Here is a 15,717-nt window from a genome sequence, read left to right as displayed (position 1 = left end):
CTGTGCACCCTTTTCAAGGGAAAGACCCTCAAAATCACAATAATGAACTTATATTTTTTTATCTTCTGAACTTATATATTTTTATCTTCCTTATATTTTATTTAGGCACAATTAGCATATATATTATTACGACTCTATTCGACCCTGCTGTCAGCCTGTGAGTCTATTTTTTTTACTTTACAGCTAAAGTTAGGCGGTTAAGAAAATAAACAAAAATAAACTAGTTATAGATAGACAGACGGACAGACAGACAGACAGACAGGCAGGCAGACAGATAGATATTCTAGGTCTATAATATCTTAATGCTTTTCTTTTAGTTAGAGAACATAAAGTAAATGGTCTTTAGCTTTCTTTCACAATAGCAGGCTACTAAAATGAACAGATAGTTTGCTAAATTTTACATATATATAAAATGTAACTAGTATGACTATATTATAAGATCATTTTAATGTTGTTATCATAAAGGGAGGAGTTGTCGGGACTGTGTAGCCTATGTTCACTCGAGTTTCTTGCTGTTGTCCAGAAGTGGAGCAGTGCGAGATTTCCTCTAGACTTTCATAAGCTGTGAAAAATCTTAAAATAAATTGTCTGCAAAGAAAATTATTTCAACTACAATAATTTTTTGACTATAATAAAAAAAAATGAGAATAAAAAAAACGTTATCGACATTTAACTTCAAAGTTGTATGCCAGCTGTAACAATGGGCAGAAATCTACCAGCTCGTGATTTTGCCTCTAAGCGAGAAACACCCCGCCAATCAAGAGTTTGGCAGATTCAACCGGCAGCAACGAGACACTTGCCTCTTAGGAACATGGTGGTGACACCTGACACTGTTCCCGAGTTCACCACATAGACAGGGTTCACCATCCCCTCACTGTGCCCGGCGAGACTCGAGGGATGCGGAAGAGAGGAGGCTGGAGTCGGGAGTGGACGGCGGCACACTGTTCCCCGGTCCACATCACCGTTAGTCCGAGCAATCACGCGATGCTGCCAGTTCTCAGAGGACCACGACTTGAGCTTTGTGGACGATCTTCAGACTCATATTTTGTCAGACCCGACCACCAGAGCTGCAATATCATTGCCCCATCTCAGCAAAATGACCACTCCGAATGGCTTTCTGACACTTGGGGAAAGTCCATGCGTTTGCAGAAGGGAATCGTTGTTTTTTGAGGAAAGTGTATTGCAGGAATTTCTCAGAAATGCAAAGCATACGGTTTGTTTAACTACGCATGGTCCTGTGAAATCAAAGAACCAGTCTTACAATTCTTTCTCACAAGTTAGGCACGTGAACACGCGGGCCTCGGGTGAGACGGCTCCTCTGCAGCTGCCAGATTCATGTGGCCATTCAGATCTAGCGAGACCTTCTCATCTCACTGGACCTTACGGATTCATACAGACAGGGTGGAAAAAATGTTTACGTAAGGCAGCTCCTTGGTCTCGGTCTAAAGTCTAAAGAAACGGGATATTAACTTAAGTAGCAACCACATATGTCTATCTCAACCTCAGGGTCAGCAAGTGTCACGTAGGTTTGGCGTTCATCTTGTGTAATTTTACTTTGTATACAAAGTTTGTATACATCCACTTTTAGCATTCTCCAATATATAGCCTATAACACAAATGTGAAAGAAACTTGACGTTTAAAAAAAATAAAGGTTCCAAATGGAATAATGCAGCTGTCATAAACAAACTTTCAGTGAAAGGTTCTTAAAATAACCCTTTTTTATGTGAAGAGCATTCCAATAATCTAAGGAACCCTTTTCCAATAGAAAGAACGTTTTGTGCATCTGAAACTTTCCAGAGCCTTTATTTTTAAGACTGTTGGTCCAGTCTGGTCATAATTGTCTTGTTTATATATGCAAACAAATGCTACAAGTCAAATGCTTTCTAAAAGGTTGATGCATCACCATTGAACTTATTCAGAATTACAGATACATAAATACAGAGTACATAAATGAGTATTGATCATGTACATAAAACATGACTCCTGTACATTATATAAGGAACAAATATGGTTTGAGCAAGAAATGTTGAGAAATTATTTATTAAAAATAAAGCCAAGGTATTTCCCTTTTCCTGTTTTCAAATTAATACTAAATTACAATATGTACTGTATGTATGTATGTGTGTGTGTGTGTGTGTGTGGACTAACCATGCAATGTTGAATGTAATACAACATTGGTAATCAGTGAGAAACCTTGAGCAGAAATTGAACTTAAGCCTTTCCTTTCATCATAACTGAGCCTCAACAATGACCTTTAAATGTCATTAGTGCTTTTAACACCTTAATGAATGCAATGAGTATTATATAGTGTTTCAAATGATATGACACAACAATATTTATGTTATGTGTCCCTAATGCAAAGATTAAACACAGAGTAGCAGATTTGTATAGTCTCTCACAGAGTAATACTGAACCTGCACTCTAAAATCTGTGCTCATGGGAATGACAATCTGAAATCTGTGAGTAAATCAAGGTGGTTGAAAGTAATTTAATAGTCAAGCAGGTACTTGTGCAGGCTCTCCAGAGAATAGATAAGTAAGAAATGAAAGATGACTAAGTGGATTCAAATCTTGATTATAGTAAGAAACTAATGTCAGGGTCTGTATGAATGTGTTTCATTATAGTCATGACCTAATGTGAGTAATTTAGAGATAGACTATGCAGCAAATAGCATGCTGGCTCCTCTGACTATGTTGCCAGAGGTTTTATTATTTCTAAACACTTTGCAAAGAACCTTTACACGTACTTAAGTAAAATTATACAAAACCCTCCTGCAGGAACAGAAACACAGAAACACACAAGCATGTAAAATAATACAAAAGGCAATGTGCTTCATATGTCAAATCAAAAAGTGTCATTAATCTCCCATGTTACATACCTGAAGACTTTGCAAGTGTAAAGGGGAAAAAAACTGGTCAAAAAGTTAAAGAAAATGTTTATTAATCGGTTAGGTTTTATTTTTATGGATTATTTATGCTTTGTATTTATGCATTACTCAAAAAAAAAAAAAAGCTTAATTTACATAAAAAACCAACAACTGTCACTCGAAACGAGCTCCTCTCATTCAGCAGAAACATCCAGGAGAGCCAGAGATTAATGTGTCTTAGTTGGCTTGAAGAAGAATATGCAGAATATGTGCGCACAAGTCCGACTGGGTGAAAAAATAAAAAATAATATAAAAATCTATAAATATTACTCAAGTGAAATAAATGACAAAAAAGTAAATGATAAGTGATCGATATTTGTCTTCAAAACATTTGAATTATGAAAGCCAAGTGATTTTCTTTTGCTAAAAGCTAAGAGCTAAAATCTATGTCATCATCTTTAATAATTACATGTCTTTTGACTCACACACCCTCGAAGTAATCATTTATTTAGCCTAATATTTTTTAAGCCAGCAGTGCTGCTACTTATCCACCAGGGGACGATATTCAAACACACTCAACCTTCACTCCATACAGCTGCAGCTGGTGTTCTTACAAAAGAAACATCTTAAAGTACATATATATACAAGTCAGACATCATCTAGTGCTGTACAAAATTATGTGCATGTGCATTTAGCCAACAAAACAGTCTTGGCTTGGTTTCCCTGTGGATGCGTTTGACTGGAGTCAGTGTGTCTCTGTTTTTTTGCTTCCCCACTGTCTCAATCACCGTTCTGTATTTCCCCCAGAAGCCAGTAGGTCCTCATCTTTCCTTTTCCCTTCATCTCCACATCTCCTCTTAGCTCCAGCTGGAAACAGTTGAACTCCTGCAGCACATCTCGAGTGGTTGACGACACATGAATTTTCAGAGCTGCAGGATAACAGCATGTGAATGATTAGAGTGGTACTGTATAAATTCTGATTATTTGGGTTATCACAGCTCACTTCACCGGTTTGACTAATGTGTGTTAGCAAACGTGATTTACATGTGTACTTTCCACCTGCAATCTTATTGGCAGACAGTGTTATTTTAGCATTTTTGTATTTATTAAAAAAATTATTAACAACACATTTTAAGAAGGACTGTACTAAAATAGTCTAGCAGGGTCAAAATATTGGAAATGCACATAAGGGCCAAAGTGTGCAGTAAAACTGCCATAGTACAATGTTTAAGTCAGGATTGTGATGGTCAAGGCAGGCATATATGCTAATCTCCTCCTGTGAGCAATAAATGAACAATGCTTAAAACCCTTTTTTTCCGATTACTATTTGTTTTGCTTTTATCAAGTGTTATCTAACGCTGATAGTTCTCATTTATCTGGCAGTGTTGATACGGGGAAATAGGTGTTGGGGGAAATAATTAAATTTGAGTTACAATGGAATCTTTTCATCTACATTTTTTGTTTGTTTTGTTTGGGCTTTGTGAATGATTGTGAATTTCATTATGGAAAGCTGGTGTCGATAATATCACATCTGAAGAAGCATGAAGCAGACGTTCAAAAAAAGGCCAAATAATTTAGGAACAAAATAAAAATATACATATATTTCTCTTTTCTATACCAATTTATTTTGTAAATTAAAGACAACATTTATAAATTATAGTCAATATTTCTTCAGTTCTTGGCTGCTTCCCAAATGAGACACTATACACTACGCACTCATACACTATATTTGCAGTATGCACTATGTATGAATTATATAAGGTTATTTTGTCATTCAGAGTCTGATAGCCCCTTTTTCTCTTTTTGGAAATTTCAGTGTTATGTCATACTAAAAAAACGTCATAGCATAGTGCATAAGTTTGGAATTTGGAATGCACCTCGTCTCATACCCTTAGTAGGAGTCATGGCTCAAACCACTGACTGACCTGCACTCTTGACCTTTACAGTTGCTATGGTTATGAGCACAAATTGCGGTTTGGTAGGAATGGGAGCAGTAAGTACTTACGTTCTCCATTTGACTCCATACGAGAAGATGTGTTGACTGTATCTCCGAAAAGACAGTAACGAGGCATCTTCAGCCCGACTACACCTGCACACACAGGACCTGAAACACAAACACACATGAGAAATGCCGTGGCAACTATGGATGCTAATTTTAAAAAAATGCTCTATTCTGGGAGAGAATGGACAGAATGTCTGTTAATGGATAGAAATGATAGATTAACAAAGCTCATTACAACCCAAAGGATACTTATCAGATTTTTGCTCCTTTAAAGTCCATCAGTATGTTAAAGACTAGTTCTATTTAAGTAATCTTTCGATGCCATCATTCTTACCACTATGAATGCCGATTCGTAATTTCAGCTGCTCATCAGGTCGGTGGCGAATCTTAAATGTTTTGACGGCCTCCAATAGAGCAAGGGACATGCGTGCGATCTCACGTCCATGCAGTTTCCCGTTCCGTACTGGCAATCCTGAAACCACCATGTAGGCATCGCCTATTGTCTCCACCTAATCCAATTGGAAACAAAACCACCACAGCACAAGGTGGAGATTCATGTTGGCTACAAGTGTTACACAAGAAAATTAACAAAAGAAAACTAATTAACAAAAAAAAAACATTTCAAGAAAACAAACAAAAATGTACTGATAAAATGTTTGTTTCTTTTTTATTACAATAAATGTTTCAAAGGGATGTACTACAGGTGAATAGGCCTTATTTTTATTTAATGACAAATTTTGTGAAACGAAAATACACTATAGGCAAAAATACACATTATCCGATATAATTTTTTTTCTTTGTATCCCTTAAAAAAGTGTTTTAATTATGCATATCAAATATGCATATGCATACATTAGCAATCCATTTTTAAAATCAATACCTCATGGATTTTTCCTTTAAGTTAAAATGGCCCACATAATTCTAATGCAAAAAGAATTAAACAAAAACCTCTTAATTGGAATATTAGGAAGTAATAGGTATTGGTAAATTGGGGATCTATAGTAAAACAGAAATAATGAATTTGTTACATACTCTTAAGAAAATAGGCATTATATATATATATATATATATATATATATATATATATATATATATAATATATATAGTGCTGTCAAATGATTAATCCCGATTATGAAATATGCATATGAAATAAACGTTTTTTTTTAACATAATATGTGTGTATACTGTGTACATTATGCATATATAAATACAAACACATGCATGTATATTTCTGAAAAATATGCTATATTTATATATAATATAAAATAAAAGTTCTTAATACGGTCAAATCCAAGAAGAAAAATGAAAATTAGGAATACATAAAGTGAAAACATTATTTGTTTGCTAAAGACACACTGTAGCTGTCTAAGGCAAATACGCTGTCAAGTATGAGATGGCAATACCTTGTAAACGTCAAAATTATCTATAATGTCATCAAAGCAGGTGTAGAGATCATTGAGGAGGGTGACGACCTACAGGAGAGACATCCACTTAAAATCTTTCGAGTGAAATAGTAAAACAAATCAGAAATATTCTCAGGCTTAAGTGTAAGATACCTGCATAGGTGTGCTCTCTGCTGACAGAGTCGTGAAGCCCACAATATCACTGAAGTAGATGGTGACTGAGTCAAAAGCTTCGGCCTGCACTGTCTCACCCCTCTTCAGCTGCTCTGCCACTGAACTAACACAACAGAGATTAAGCATTATGAGCACTGGCCAAATGTGTATATGTTTATTTCATAGTTCATCTATTTGATGTGTATTGTGTGAGTCAACTGACTGAGGGAGGATCTGGTACAGTAAAGCTTCTGCCTTGCGTTTCTCCTCCAGATAGGCTTGAGTCCTCTCCTCCACCAGCTCTTCCAGATTATTAGCATACTGCTCCATGCGAGACAAGAGATTATCCAAAATATTACTTCTGTGCTCCCTGAGAAAGAGGACAGATAAAGAAACTGGATAAGGCAAATAATAATAATAAGAAAAATACTTTTTTCAACTAAATGGTTTCCAGGGTGTGGCCACAACATTAGCACGGTGACACTAATAGACTGGATGCATTGCAAGCACCACTAATAAGTGAACAATTAGATGTATAAAAGTGTTTGTTAAATGGCTTACACTGACAAGTGAGCTACTACAGCAAAAAACTATATGGAACGGGACAGACCTGTTCTGTTTGCGGAGTAAAACACTAATATGGTTGAACTCTGGTCTGTCTGTTGGTTCTTCAGCCCAACAGCGCTGCATCAGCTGACCCAGCTCTTCACTGTGGGCCTGAGGATTCACGGATGGCCGAAGATATGGCCATTCTCCCAGAGCTACACGGTCCACAATCTCTATACACAATGAAGAGAAAGGAAAAGAAACATTTTGAGCTTAAAGCAACAGAACACACCAAAAAAAAAAAGAAAAGAAAAAGGAAGTTCTGTCATCATTTACTCAACCTCAAAAACCTATTTTTACATTTGGATAACATTGTCCAGCATCTCCCGTTAATTTATAATTAATCTTTAAAAATACTAAAAAACAAATATAACAACAACACTGATAAACATAACCGTTAGTGAATATCTCTCTATAGATTATTCATATTGTAGTGCTGTAATGTTCTCAAGTATCAATTCAAATGAGTGATTTTAGTTTTTAGTGTTTTATTTTTCATTTATCAACATAAAATGGTACTTAATTTTAATACTGGGCCATTTATAATCAGGTTATCAGCCATGGTTTTAAAATCGGCATGAAATTCATGGTATCCATTTTCAGAAACACCTTACAATAAAGTTCCATTAGTTAATGCATTAACCAACAATGAGCAATACATTTCGTCCCCTTGGAATTATAAGGTTCTATCTGACATTTTTGTCAAAATTGAGTTAAATCTTTGTTAATCTTAGTCTTTAAAAACACATTTTTCATTCATTCTAGCTCAGTTAATTACATAAAACTTCTGATTTTAAAAATGTATTGGTAAATGTTGAAATTACCATTAATTTAAATTAATAATTCCTGTAGAAGTATTTTTCATTGTAAGTTCTTGTCCTAAAAGCATGTTATTGCATCCTATTGTGAATGATTCATCCATGATTGATTTTCTACCTTTTTAACCTTTACATTTTGATCAAAACTCGCATTCAGCTACTGATGGATTTAACTTATTTCCAGTCCTGAATTTTATTATTTTCAATAATCTGTTTTACTTGAACATTGAACAAAGTTACAACTTTAATATTGGGATATATATATAAAAGAAAGTCATGTTTTTATTCCAACAGTATGAGCAGTCTGAAGACGTTTTGCCTGTCAAAGTGCTTTCCTTACTTTTTTCTCTCTGCTATCAACTGCATCAGGGTTTTTTCCATCAGTCTAATTCCCACAAACTCCCACAATGTTTTATCTCTGTTTCCCATCCTCTTCCTGATCTCTCTCGGCTCTATTCATCAGGCTCTTACAGCTCTGAAAGCCTGTAAAAAATGGCTGTGGATTGTAGCAGTCTAGTAAAAACACCATTTCTCAGCTCCGTCTGAGGCTTTTCACGAACAATCTGGTCTGATAAGAAACAGCTCTTCAAAGCTCAGGACATCTTTACTGCTACACAATTTCTTTGTGTTTGTGTTTTGTATTTATATGTGTGCCAGGTTGATTGGTTGACCAGGAATACACTGACCAGACTGATTGGAACCCCAGCCCAGAACTGTAATCTTCACCAACAGTAATCTCATTACCAAGGTGCCCAAATGCATGTGTGAAGATGGATATGATCTCCTCTTCTACGTCAGTTCTGATTATAGTGCTGAGATCACAAGCTCCAGGGACGCTGACAGCACATGATCTGTGTTTGTTGGTGTAGCAAGTCTTTTCTTGATATAAAAGCACACACTAACTCATCACTCACTGGTCTGTATTCTGAATCACAATCCATGAATTAGATTAGAGAGGGAAAAAGAGTGAAAGAGACAAGCGTGGATGGATATATGTGTGTGAGAGAGACAAATAGCAAATGAACCTTTTAGTGTCTCTGTAAGTGATGTAAAGTGGCAGTGATTTATACAGCTTTGCTTTCATTTCATTTACATGGAAATTATAGATGCAATAGAGACATTTAAGAATGCTACTTCAGAGACGTTTTAGTATGTGGTGATTTTCATATTTTTTGGCAATTAGCAACTCTGTATAATCATATGGAATCAAAATGCAAAGGTTTGATACATAATCAAATCTATGTATGAATGAGAGCTCTTCATACTCTAAGGGTTGTTCTCTGTAAACAAGAGAACCATAAGTAGCGGATGTAATGTGTGTGAGGACGTTGACAGGATGACAAGATAATGTCAAGTGTCTTCCTCTTCAGACAAACTCACTGGCAGCTGAGTGAAAAGGATAGTGGACTGGCAAATTAAGAGTGTGTCAGGGTGTTCTTATGCATACAACTATATGTTTAAAGAATCATCTTTGATGTGTTTGTGATAAAGAGAGGATGAGAATATTCATGTGCATGTGCGTGAGGACAGCTTTGACTGTCATCTGGTTGTGTATTTGTTGACCTCTCTGAAGAGCCTGGTTCATTAGTGGCTTTGATTCCTGTCCCTGCGGTGGCTCTCGAGGGTAATTTGCGTGAGTGTTCTGAGTGCAGAGCTGTGCATCAATAATTTAAAGCATTTTGGAAAAAAGCGGAAAAACTAGTTTTGCATCCTCATCAAACTGTTTCAGACAATGAAGGATTTCAGATCCCAGTTCTCACAAAGAAGTAAAAATAATTAATTATTTGAATTTTCACGTGAAGGTTAGCGCGATATTTGCACTAAGTGAAAATAGCAGTATTCTTTTATGATATGCTATTTACACTAAGTGCAAATAGCTAAATTCTATTCATACTATGTTAAAATAGCATGCTATTCTGCTAATTACTTAATGCAAATCATTGCATTTATCTTCACGTCAGCACCATAATACATTATAAAACAATATGCAATAATAACTTATTGATTTATAATGCTTTTCTAAAAAAAGGTTTGCCATAAGGCAGATTCGAACCCGGGTCGATATTTGGTTTACTGAAAGTCATACAGGTTTTAAGCAATGCGAGGGTGTGTAAATGTTTAAGGTTTAGGATAAAGGGTCAAAACAAGCTGGAGATGGGCAGATGTAGGCTAAACATGTAATGCATAACGTGTATTGGTAAGATTGGATCTCTGACCTTTGGGGCTAAGCGAGTTTCCCTCCAGGTAAAAGACTCCTCTCCGCAGAGCCACTTCTTGAAGGATAATGCCAAAACTGTAGATGTCGCCCTTCTGTGTGCCTCCTGAAGGAAAGCACTCCATTCTCAACAGCTCTGGAGCCATCCACAGCTTACCTATGCAGATGCACACAGATACAGACAGTGACTGACAGTGAACAACAGAATCTGAGACTGAGGTTTGCATGTATGTGTTGTGGAAATCGTGGCCACTTGAGTAAAATGGACACGAAATGACAAAGCGGAAAGGTCACATGACTGACGTGCAAAATAAGAGTGGGCGTCCTCTGTGTCTGACTCTGTCCTGATGCTGGACAGCCCATAGTCAGTGATTTTTAGCACAAAACGATTGTCAACCACACAGTTGGATGATTTCAGGTTACCATGGGATACAATCACACTGTTGTGAAGGAAAGCCATGCCCTGAAGGAAGAGAAAGATATGAAAGAATAAAAGAAAGCAAGAGGACAGAGAAAGAGCACAATCAGAAAAATTCACATTTGGCAAGTTATCATGGAGAACAAATGCACGTTGAAAGTATAGAGGGGCCTCTACCTTTACTATGTCACTGACTAGTGAATATTTGAACATCCAGTCTAATGTGATGCTTTCATTCTCCAAAATGTCCTGTAGACAGGTGCAGAAAAATCTGAGATAAGTGCATATACATACATATACAGCCAAACAAGTATTTAGACTTACAAATGTACAACTGAATTAGATATCAAAATATTAAAATAAAGTGCTTGAGAGAACTTATATTATAGAACTTAATATGTGCTAATTTGCATACATTTCTAGTTAAAAAATCTGAACACTGAATGAAGTCAGTTTCAATATTCTTTTTAAATTTTTTTTTTTGACACTCCATAATTTAGAAAATACTTAGAACAGAGAGAAAACTATATATTTTCACAATTTTGGGGGGGAATAAAATGTTGTATATGATCAAGCAAATTATTTATGAACAAATCCCTATGTAAAAACATTCAGGATATAGTCAGGAATAAAAATGTAAAAGGTTGGTTTGTGTAAGAGCTACTGAAGTAGAGATTTATGACTATTTGTAGAAGAAAAAAATCATTTTGAGAAAACAGCCTTTAAAAATACAGTCGTGGCCAAATGTTTTGAGAATTACATAAATATTGGAAATTGGAAAAGTTGCTGCTTAAGTTTTTATAATAGAAATTTGCATATACTCCAGAATGTTATGAAGAGTGATCAGATGAATTGCATAGTCCTTCTTTGCCATGAAAATTCACTTAATCCCAAAAAAACCTTTCCACTGCATTTCATTGCTGTCATTAAAGGACCTGCTGAGATCATTTTAGTAATCGTCTTGTTAACTCAGTTGAGAATGTTGACGAGCACAAGGCTGGAGATCATTATGTCAGGCTGATTGGGTTAGAATGGCAGACTTGACATGTTAAAAAGGAGGGTGATGCTTGAAATCATTGTTCTTCCATTGTTAACCATGGTGACCTGCAAAGAAACGCGTGCAGCCATCATTGCGTTGCATAAAAATGGCTTCACAGGCAAGGATATTGTGGCTACTAAGATTGCACCTAAATCAACAATTTATTGGATCATCAAGAACTTCAAGTAAAGAGGTTCAATTCTTGTAAAGAAGGCTTCAGGGCGTCCAAGAAAGTCCAGCAAGCGCCAGGATCGTCTCCTAAAGAGGATTCAGCTGCGGGATCGGAGTGCCACCAGTGCAGAGCTTGCTCAGGAATGGCAGCAGGCAGGTGTGAGCGCATCTGCACGCACAGTGAGGCGAAGACTTTTGGAAGATGGCCTGGTGTCAAGAAGGGCAGCAAAGAAGCCACTTCTCTACAAAAAAACATCAGGGACAGATTGATTTTCTGCAGAAAGTATAGTGAATGGACTGCTGAGGACTGGGGCAAAGTCATATTCTCCGATGAAGCCCCTTTACGATTGTTTGGGGCATCTGGAAAAAGGCTTGTCCGGAGAAGAAAAGGTGAGCGCTACCATCAGTCCTGTGTCATGCCAACAGTAAAGCATCCTGACACCATTCATGTGTGGGGTTGCTTCTCATCCAAGGGAGTGGGCTCACTCACAATTCTGCCCAAAAACACAGCCATGAATAAAGAATGGTACCAAAACACCCTCCAACAGCAACTTCTTCCAACAATCCACAACAGTTTGGTGAAGAACAATGCATTTTCCAGCACGATGGAGCACCGTGCCATAAGGCAAAAGTGATAACTAAGTGGCTCGGGGACCAGAATGTCGAAATTTTGGGTCCATGGCCTGGAAACTCCCCAGATCTTAATCCCATTGAGAATTTGTGGTCAATCCTCAAGAGGCGGGTGGACAAACAAAAACCCACTAATTCTGACAAACTCCAAGAAGTGATTATGAAAGAATGGGTTGCTATCAGTCAGGATTTGGCCCAGAAGTTGATTGAGAGCATGCCTAGTCGAATTGCAGAGGTCCTGAAAAAGAAGGGCCAACACTGCAAATACTGACTCTTTGCATAAATCTCATGTAATTGTCGATAAAAGCCTTTGAAACGTATGAAGTGCTTGTAATTATATTTCAGTACATCACAGAAACAACTGAAACAAAGATCTAAAAGCAGTTTAGCAGCAAACTTTTTGAAAACTAATATTTATGTAATTCTCAAAACTTTTGGCCAAGACTGTATGTATTGACATTGAAATCTGTTGGCACAAACAGATAAATTGCTATAAAAAAGCTCTTAACGATGTCTTTTGGATGCTTTCTTTCCACTAGTCTGAAAAAAAAACACTTTATGAAAAACATAAGGCTGCCCCTTAATAGTCAAGTAATCGTGAGTTGACTAGAAGAGGCTTGGTCGACCAAGATTTTATTAGTCGCAGAAAAAAAAAGAAGAAAAAAAATTCCTCCCCAGGCGAAGTCACGCAGTCTGTGATGGACAGAACGTTAACAGCTGGTCTATGGTAATACAGTACATCCAGCATGACCTCCAAATGCTTGCCTATCATTCATCGACCTTAAACATGGCTTATCATCTGATATATGCAAGTATAAGAAACTTTACATGACCGTTCAATCTAATGTTATAGAGAAATGTGTGCGCTATTAATGTGTCTGCAGAGTGTGAAACTGAACAGCGCTCACTGCAGGACAGATAGAGGCTCCGGTGCGCTCACTTGCTCTTAAAATAATAAAGAGAAATACATCTTTCAAATCTGTAAAGACTCTACATTTATTTGTGTGCACTCACAATAACAACAAAATGTGCATTTGTAAAATAACAATAGCAAACAGATGCGCTTTCTGCCGTCTCGGTCTCTGTGAACTCTGTGCATATCTTTGCCTTACAGACATTAAAAATATATCTATATGGAGTAAAATATCTTCTTATAAATTAACCAATTCAAATGGAAAACAATATTCTCAGATTATGTAATCCATATGAAACATGCATAAAGGTACATCACTACTGCGGAGATGATGAGTGTCGCAGACTTCATCTCTTAAACCGAAAACAAAGAAAGCTCTAATTTTATCAAATTTCTCAAAAGTTAATGCAGTCTCCTTACTGCTTTTCCCTGACACATTCATAATTTATAATTATGCGGTGTGTTGTGGCAAGCTTTATGCGTGAGCTTGAACGCTTATTAGGCTATGTAGGCAATTAAAGGCTCATTATAATGATTAGTCGACTAATGCTTCAAATGAACGACTACTAGTCGACCTGAAATTTCCTTAGTCGAGAGCAGCCCTAGAAAAATCAAAAAGCCCAAAATATCAAAACTGACAGGTGCATGAAAAAAAAAAAATGTGTTTATGCCTGCAGTGTCTCCCCTTAAAAGGAATCCTCATGATTGGAAATTACATATAAGGGTGAAAGATTTCCCCATGCAGATTTCGCAGAAGGTTAAAGTTGACCAACAGTAGATTATTTGGTTTGACAGTCAATTCTGTGTGAGCTGTAAATCATACATCACAGCACAACAGACAACCGATAATGTACCTTTTATGACTGTGAAATTTCACTAATGTGACCACACTCTTAGGCTGGTAATTCCGCATTAAGGGCATTTCCACATTGTTTCATTTGGATTTTCGCCAACCTGAGGTCTTCCACAGCTACTAGGTACATTTTCATATTGGTGCATGAGTGTGGCTCAGCATGTTATCAAAAGGACAGTTTTAGAATAACAGTTATGTTTAGGAGGAGAGGAAACATTATGAATAACGAGCGTCTGTACCTGCAGGCTGCCTCGAGGGCAGTATTCTGTGACGATGCATATGTTGGGTGGATCGATGCAGGCGCCGATAAAACGGGTCAAATGCTCATTCTGCACATCTCTCATCTAGAAAACAAACACACACTGTTATTTTTTTTATTCACGGTATATCCTTACAAATACTTGAAAACAAAACACTACAGTTATACTGAATATAAACTGGTGTAGAAACAGTTCTTTTTACTCAGAAATTGCTAGTAAATTTCACAATTAATTAATTGCAAGTAACACTGAATTAAACTTGAAATGTTTTAAGTAGAAAGACTGAAATAACATTTTCTATTTTATTTTAAACTTCTAAAAATATTTTAAGTGTAGTCAGTTGTTTGTGAATCTATTGTAATGATTATAATTGGATTTGCAGAACAATTATTTAAAAGAACAACAAAATAGCCTGACACACTCACATGCTTCAGTTCAAACAACACTTTCCTCGTTAACTCCATGCGCTTTCTGTTGATGTATTTAATGGCCACAATGTTTCCCTGGCGAAGAAGCAAGCACAAACATATACACACGTTAGGTTTCCATGTTTTATGGGGACATTCCATAGACATAATGGTTTTTATACTGTACAAACTGTATTTTATATCCCCTTACCCTACCAATATCCCTTAAACTACCCCTCACACAAAACTTTTTATATAAGTTAGTATACCTGTACCACACACACAATGTTTGCAAAGAGATTTGCAATTTGAAGTTATTACATGCATATAAATGGTAACACTTTACAATAATGACTTTTCGGGAAGTCGTGCCCTAGTGGTTAGAGAGTTGGACTCGCAATCGAAGAGTTGGGAGTTTGAGTCTCGGGCCGGCAGGAATTTTAGGTGGGGGGAGTGCATGTACAGTGCTCTCTCCACCCTCAATACCATGACTTAGGTGCCCTTGAGCAAGGCATCGAACCCCCAACTGCTCCCCGGGCACTGCAGCATAAATGGCTGCCCACTGCTCCGGGTGTGTTCACAGTGTGTGTGTGTGTTCACTGCTGTGTATGTGCACTTTGGATGGGTTAAAAGCAGAGCACGAATTCCGAGTATGGGTTACCATACTTGGCTGAATGTCACGTCACTTTAAGGTTAGTTTTTATTGTTAGTTAATGCATTAGGTACTAAGAAACTAACAAAGAAAAATACTGCTAAGGCATTTAATCTATAATCTATAATTACTACTTATACTAATACACTTTTAACATTTCATCTTGAATGAAAACTGAATGTATTATTGAGTATACAATGAACAAACATGAACTTGCAATGACCATACATTTAACATGATCATAATCTATAATTTTTTTTTAATAAATGCTGTAAATAATGTTGTTCACTGTTCTACCAAATATGTTACC

The 15,717-nt window shown here is 36.7% G+C and overlaps 1 protein-coding gene across 2 annotated transcripts in view; it reads right to left on the bottom strand.

Moving 5' to 3' along the window:
• Positions 1 to 2,936: 2,936 nt before the first annotated feature.
• The window catches only part of LOC132158537 (atrial natriuretic peptide receptor 1-like), a 58,964-nt gene continuing 46,183 nt past the window's right edge, over positions 2,937 to 15,717 (bottom strand). For both annotated transcript variants that reach the window (XM_059567979.1, XM_059567978.1), the window contains exons 11-22: positions 14,774 to 14,851; positions 14,328 to 14,432; positions 10,660 to 10,731; positions 10,368 to 10,527; positions 10,066 to 10,221; positions 7,036 to 7,204; positions 6,649 to 6,795; positions 6,426 to 6,549; positions 6,273 to 6,341; positions 5,204 to 5,378; positions 4,873 to 4,971; positions 2,937 to 3,796 (exon numbers count right to left, since the gene is read on the bottom strand). In XM_059567979.1, coding sequence (XP_059423962.1) covers positions 3,648 to 3,796; positions 4,873 to 4,971; positions 5,204 to 5,378; positions 6,273 to 6,341; positions 6,426 to 6,549; positions 6,649 to 6,795; positions 7,036 to 7,204; positions 10,066 to 10,221; positions 10,368 to 10,527; positions 10,660 to 10,731; positions 14,328 to 14,432; positions 14,774 to 14,851 — 1,503 coding nt within the window. In that variant the 3' untranslated portion in view covers positions 2,937 to 3,647. The remainder of the gene's footprint in view (positions 3,797 to 4,872; positions 4,972 to 5,203; positions 5,379 to 6,272; positions 6,342 to 6,425; positions 6,550 to 6,648; positions 6,796 to 7,035; positions 7,205 to 10,065; positions 10,222 to 10,367; positions 10,528 to 10,659; positions 10,732 to 14,327; positions 14,433 to 14,773; positions 14,852 to 15,717) is intronic.

This window comes from Carassius carassius, chromosome 15 (assembly GCF_963082965.1).
Source record: "Carassius carassius chromosome 15, fCarCar2.1, whole genome shotgun sequence".
NCBI lineage: Eukaryota > Metazoa > Chordata > Actinopteri > Cypriniformes > Cyprinidae > Carassius > Carassius carassius.
This window is presented reverse-complemented; position numbering and strand designations above follow the sequence as displayed.